At 46.2% G+C, this 6,796-nt stretch overlaps 1 protein-coding gene across 1 annotated transcript; it reads left to right on the top strand.

Moving 5' to 3' along the window:
* The first annotated feature begins 823 nt into the window (after positions 1-823).
* On the top strand, positions 824-1,762 carry LOC143658566 (olfactory receptor 6Z7-like). Its single transcript, XM_077130664.1, has one exon. The coding sequence runs from the start codon at positions 824-826 to the stop codon at positions 1,760-1,762; it is 939 nt and encodes a 312-aa protein (XP_076986779.1).
* Positions 1,763-6,796: the final 5,034 nt, after the last annotated feature.

The raw sequence follows: 6,796 nt of genomic DNA on the forward strand, positions 1-6,796 counted from the left end.
ATTCATGGAGGATCCAAGTATTGAGGTGATATGGATGGAAGAATAATGAATGTGAGAGGCAGAAGAGGAAGACAGGGGAACCACTGAGGGAAGGATGGCTGAAGGAGAGTGTCAAAGGAGTTCTTCTCCACAACAACGGAGAGTTTGATGTACCAATAAACAACCCCACAAATGAATCTGTCCTAAAAATTAGAGACAACTCCACCTGAGCAAGGCCAAATGTAGTGGAGTGCTCTTGCTGAACTTTGCAGAGAGCTTTACTACCAGCAAGCCTAAGTTAGGGAGCCCAGTTCAGAACCACAGACAGCTCCCTCAATGGCTCTGATGCCCCACTAGGATTTCTACATGGTCCTTGAGAGGACAGAATAAAATATATTACAGAGTTCCAAATATATTACTGAGTTCCTGGGACATGCCTGGATAATTTTATCACATGGTGTGTTATGATTCCTGCCTCACAAGGCTGAAGAATAGGTGAGATAATATATGAAAACAATTTTCCATCCATTTTCTTCACTTACTTTGTTGTAATAATAACAACATCATGGGAGGGAAATGTTATTCTCTGAAATTTCATATGGTCAAATTTTTTGCATTAGGCCACAGACTTAGCAAGAGGGATAATCAGAGTGGGAGAGATGTCTGATCTTGTATTCAGAGTTGTCACTTGGATCTACAGTGTCCCCAAAACAGACAGCTTCCAAAAGAATTTGGGCTGGCAAAGTTAGTAGAGCCTCCAGGCATTGGGAACATCCTCCCAGTTTTTACCACTGTACCTCTGCAGGAACCAGAATATCAACACATTTTATTTGTCTCTCTTTAGATGGAGAGGAACTGGGAATTCACCAACATGACCAGGGTCCAACAGTTTGTCCTGCTGGGTTTGTCCACAAGACCAGAAGTAAGAGATGCCCTGTTTGCTGTCTTCTTGACCCTTTACCTGCTGACTCTCCTGGAGAACACACTCATCATCTACCTCATTTGCAATCACAGTGAGCTGCACAAGCCCATGTACTTCTTCCTTGGCAACCTGAGCTGCCTGGAGATGTGCTACGTGTCAGTGACCATGCCCAGCCTGCTTGTGGGGCTGTGGAAGGGACCCTACCACATTTCTTTCACAGCCTGCATGACCCAACTCTTCTTTTTTATAGTCCTCATCTGTACTGAGTGCACTCTGCTGGCCTCCATGGCCTATGACCGCTACGTGGCCATCTGCCGCCCACTCCACTACCCGCTGCTCATGCGGCCCCAGGTCTGCTTGAGCTTGGCCATGGCATCATGGCTTGGTGGACTGATGGTTTCAGTGGCCAAGACGACTTGCATTGCCAGACTCTCTTACTGTGGCCCCAACGTTCTCAACCAATTCTTCTGTGATGTCTCCCCTCTGCTCAACCTGTCCTGCACCCACGTGGCTCTGACCGAGTTGGTGGACTTCATCTCTGCCATTATCATCTTCTGTGGAACGCTGCTAGTAGCGTTGGCCTCCTACTCAGCCATTGGGGTCACTGTGCTGCGCATGCCTTCAGCCGCCGCCCGGCGCAAAGCCTTCTCCACCTGTGCCTCCCACCTGATCGTGGTGGGCATCTTCTACTCAGCAGCTCTCTTCATCTACTGTCGCCCCAGCCGCATCGAATCCATGGACCTCAACAAGGTGCTGTCGGTCATCTACACGGTGGTCACACCCATGTGCAACCCCATCATCTACTGCCTGCGGAACAGGGAGGTCCACACGGCGCTGCGGAAATCTCTCCACCAGCCATGATCCTGGTCTTGGAATGCTGACCTCTCCGTCCTGATTAAAGATCTTTCTTGTCCCCAAGCACCATAAATCACCTCGAAAGGCAGATAAAAATCTATGGGAACATTTTCCCACCTAATGTTCCATGACCTTTTACCTACCCATGAGAAAAATGATCAGTGTTCATGAGAAAGCAAGTCACAAAGAAGAATTATATGTGTCTCATAGCCTACATGAAAAAAATTTCAAGTTATTAGTTGACAAAGAAATGTAAATTTAAAAATCATCTCATTTTTATTCCTAGAAGATAGATAAATATTTACCGAATATGTCCATATGTTCCCACAAGTATATATAAATACATACATGCAAATATTCATTTTATCTTTATTGGTATTGAAAGAATTTCTAAAAAACCCAAAATGTCCATCAATAGTGGATTGGTTAAATATGTTACATAAATAGACATCTATTATGTACAAATATAGATAGCTATTAAAAAGAAATGGATTTTTATGTTTTGACATGGAAACATGGGCAAGATACATATGATATATAAAAAAATCAAGTCAAGTCAGTATAGATTTTTTTGTTTTACTTTCTTTTCTTGATAGCTATTATGTTTGATATAAGTTCAAACACTCAGATGACTGCATAAAAGCTCCCATATATCCTTTACCTAGAGTAAAAAAGTTTGTATTTTACCCATTTGCTTAATCATTCATTCATTCATTTTTTTCTCACTGTGTTTCTTTGGTCATAGATATTTCAGTGTTTATAACCTAAGAACAATGCTATTTAAAATAACCACATATTAGTATCATGATATTTAATATTAATATACCTAATCCACACTCATTCAGATTTCACTGATTGCCTCCCAAATGTCTTTTATGGTCATTTTCCTGGCCCAAGGTCCCATCCAGAATCACACATTGCATCAATTGTTATGTCTCTTTAGTCTTCCTTAATCTGGATGAGTTGCTCAATCACATTTTGGGTCCCTTATCCTCGATATTTTGAAAGGAAAGAAGCTGGTTATTTTTTATAATGTCCCTCATGTTTCTTCCTGAGTTTCAGGTTGTGCATTTTGGTGGAATTCCCCTGGAGTGAGGTCTCCTTCTCAGTGCATCGTGTTAGGGGCAAGTCTTGGTGGTTTGGCCAGGTATTGGGGATGTAAACTTGGATCCGTTTAGGTGGAGAACAATAGGTTTCTCCACTATAAAAAAGTTAGTGTGTTCATCTTTGCAATAAATAATTTGGGGGGAGATTCTTTGATACTACATAAATACCATATTGTTCATCAAATTTTCACTCACAATTTTAGAATCCATGGATGATTTTCAGTTTCATCATTCCTTTTATATTTATTAGTTGGAAGTCCAATGGAAGGAAAATCTTTTCCTTCTCCCTTACTCATTAATTCATGTATGTTAGTTGAGTCCTGGATTCTTATTTTATCCACTAGGTTATATTATGGACTGTCCATACTTATTCTGAAGCTCAAAATTTCCCAGATTTAGCTGATGAGCGCCCCTTCAATCTAGTACCTCTGTACTTTTATCATGTCCTCTAAGCTCTTCCTTACTTTCAGGCACCATAAGATATCCCAGGCCCATATTGTACTCTCTGTGCCTCAGTCCTGGAATCCCCTTTTCTCCCAAGTTCTTCTTACTGGAAGATGGTAATGAGAAACCAGAGAATGGGTACCAGATATGTTCACTCTACTGGTGAGTTGTCATTGCTTCGAGGACTCTGAGGTGACAAAGCAAGAACATTCACTTGTGTGTGTTTGTGTATGTGCACACACATGGATACATTCATACACATAGACACATAACACATCTTTGCCCATCATCTATCCATCTATGTATCTTAAAAACATACTATGCTCCTCCCAACAGTTCCAATCCAATAACACAGGGTACAATCAAGCCTTCCCAATTTTGAGTTTTGTAGTTCCTTTCTCTCTATAGGTGAGAAACTTGACTCTTTTTCTTCAATATATTTACTCATTTGCTAAGGATTAATACTCACAGAAAGTGATTGAAGAATTTCTAATGCAAACTACTTTGAAAAACAAACCTATTAACTAGTGCTCAGTATTTCTTTTCGGTTCTTTTTATGTAAAATTTACATACAATAAATTCACAAATTTTAGATTCAACTCAACAAGTGTGAAAAATGCATACACCCCCACACCTATCAATATATGGGACATTTATTTCACTTCAGAAAGTTTCCTCATGTCCCTTCTCTGTCAATTGCCCTGCCAGAGGCCATTATGGCTCTGAGTTTTTTCACCAAGAATTAGCTCTTGCCTGTTCTATAACTTCACATAGGTGTACTCCACAGGGTGTGCTTTTGTGATTAAGAAAAGGGCTAAAACCTATTGACAAACTGCTGTAGATATTTTGATATTTAGGCAGACTTACACATGTAGCATTCAATCTTCAAGAACAAAATGAGAAGGTGCTACAACTCCAGTTAGTGCTCTAACTTAGGTACAAAGTGAATTTTGATTCCTTTTTCATTCAGCTGCAGTGTCCGTTTTCATATCAGGCTAATATTAAGACATACTTACTATCTTGCAACAGTTCAATATCGACAACTGTCAACTTATGAAAATCATCAGCTTTGGGCTCCAGTGTCCAAGTGAGCTTTTCATAGAGTGCAGAACCTCAGCTGGACACCATATTTTGCTCTGCCTTTTTAAACATTGAAATTGTAGTCATTAATAGTATTACTCAAAGACTGTTTTCTTGACTAAAAAGCTCTGCATATGTTCAGTTCAGATGGGCAATCCTTCTCTCCCAATCAACCTCTTGAAAGCCTTTTCTCCCTCTAAGTATTTCTCAACGCTATACATCTGGGGCTAGATTTCAAACCGAAAAGTCAGTTCTACAAGTCTAATTTTGTTTTGTTGTAGTTTAAAATCAATTAATGTTAAAAATTGCATCAACTATTTAATTCATGAGGATCTTTCATATTAATATTTAACGTTAAGATTAAACAGTCTGCGTGCTATTTCGTTTTGTTGGCATGGGCAGGCACCAGGAATCGAGCCCGGGTCTCCAGCTAGGCAGGCGAGAACTCTGCCGCTGAGCCACCGGGGTCCGCCCCGTGTTTGTCTTTAACAACGTCCATGCGCTTCCCATGGGCCTAGCTGGAGGCGCCTTCGGCGAGTGCTGGTCCCAATCCGTCCATGGGCTGTGGGCTTCAGAGGAATCTTGACCCTCACACGTCCACATTCCTGACATCGAGCCCCTGAGTTCTGGCTGTAATGCCCTCCGCAGCCTTCACGGCTCTTCTGCAACCGCGCCAGCTGCCTCACTCTGCGTCCGCACCATCGCAGCGTCACTCTGAGTTCGCACCATCGCAGCCTTACTCTGCATGTGCTTCTGGTGCAGGGGGAGGCAGAGGCGGTCCCTGGGTGCCTGCTGCCTGCTCTTAGTGCGGGACCACCCCCCCCCCCACGGTGGCTGGGGTGGCACTCCTCGCATCATGGTGGCACCTCCGGAGATGCCACTCACCCTGGTGTGCCACGCGCCAAAGCCCCCAAGGGGGTCGAACACCATGGGCCCCGGAACAGGTGAAGGGGAGGTGTCATCCCTCGGCCCCTCACTGGCACCCCACATCCTCGATTGACTCAAGTACTCTCTGCAAGTAGGGCAGCTCTAGAAACTTCCTTGCAGGTCCCATCCATCAGGTCTGGTACGAGAAACTTCTTAGCTTCCTCCATGGCATGGGTCATAAGAGCATAAGCCTCCCAGGGAGCCCAGAGACTTCAATGAAAATGCGCAGGCCGTACTCAAGTGGGCTGTTTGGGTCTCCACCTGTGCACAGCAACTCCTCCTTGGCTTTGTGTCTCGTTGAGCCCCTTCCCAACACACGTCTTCGCGATCAATCTCTTCTTGCAGTCTTTTGACTGTATTCCCTTGTGGTCCAAGAATCTTCCCCACAAAATTAAGCTAGGGATACTGCTCCTTCAGCTTTGTGTTCTTTCAAGAAAATAAATCCAAGTAATTCTCTTCACCATCCTTTTTTGAATCCATTTTCTGAATCTTCTCAATTTCTGCCGTCAGCAACTGCATGGTATGAGCAAAGGGTGGGTGGAGTGAGTCCTTCTCGGCCATGATTTCAGGCTCCATCATGACAGGGGCAGTAGCTGGATGCCCCCAGGGGCACAGCAGGGTGTCCTGGTATGCATCTGAGCATGTGGGGTCAAAGGATCCAGAAAGCAAAGTGGCAGGTGATGGAGGTGGGAGAGCCACAGCGAGGCAACCCAGCAAAAGAACACATTGGGGCCCTCCTTCTCCCCTCTCTTTCTCCGCCGGCCCGCCGCGCGGCGCCCACGCCCCGCGGCACCCACGCCCCGCAGCAGCCGACCCGCCTGCCCTCCTTCTCCCCCCTCCTCCCCCTCCTGCTCCGGCCGCTCTCCAACCACCACGGTGCCCTCTTCCCCCGCCTTCACCGGCTCCTCCACCACCAGCCTCTACAGCCTTGCCGCCCTCACCTTTCCTCCTCCAGAACAGCTACTGGGGGAGTGGAGATAATACAGAGCAGCTCCCGGAGCCACGAGGGAGAGCAAAGGGACGGCGTACCCCATCCTGGAACGGCTGACTATCTGGGAGAACCAGCTCCGGTGAGATCACCAAGGGGCACGGGCTTTCCTGGGTGGGACGGCAAGCGACCGGAGTCCCTCCCTTCCACCTTCCCAAGCCAGCTGGTAGAATTGGACAGGCGGTCCCCTTAGGCCATGGCGGCTGGTGCCCCCACCACACGAGGCCCCCCGGAACAACTGAGATAGTTGGGTCGGAAATCCCCAGACTGTGGAGAACAGTGACCGGGGGATTCCTTCCAAACACGTGACTCCCCCGTCCGGCTGGGAACAGTGCACTCTCCCGGGCTGCAACAGCTGGCGCCCTCCCGCCACGCTTGGTGACCCGGGCCGACTAGCTAATTCAGCCGGACGTTCTCCCGTGCTGCGGCGGCCGGCAACCGTCCCCGCATTCGGAACCCCAGGCCGGCTGGCATTCTTCCAAGACGCTTCGGCTG

This window comes from Tamandua tetradactyla, chromosome 16 (assembly GCF_023851605.1).
Source record: "Tamandua tetradactyla isolate mTamTet1 chromosome 16, mTamTet1.pri, whole genome shotgun sequence".
NCBI classification, from domain to species: Eukaryota; Metazoa; Chordata; class Mammalia; order Pilosa; family Myrmecophagidae; genus Tamandua; species Tamandua tetradactyla.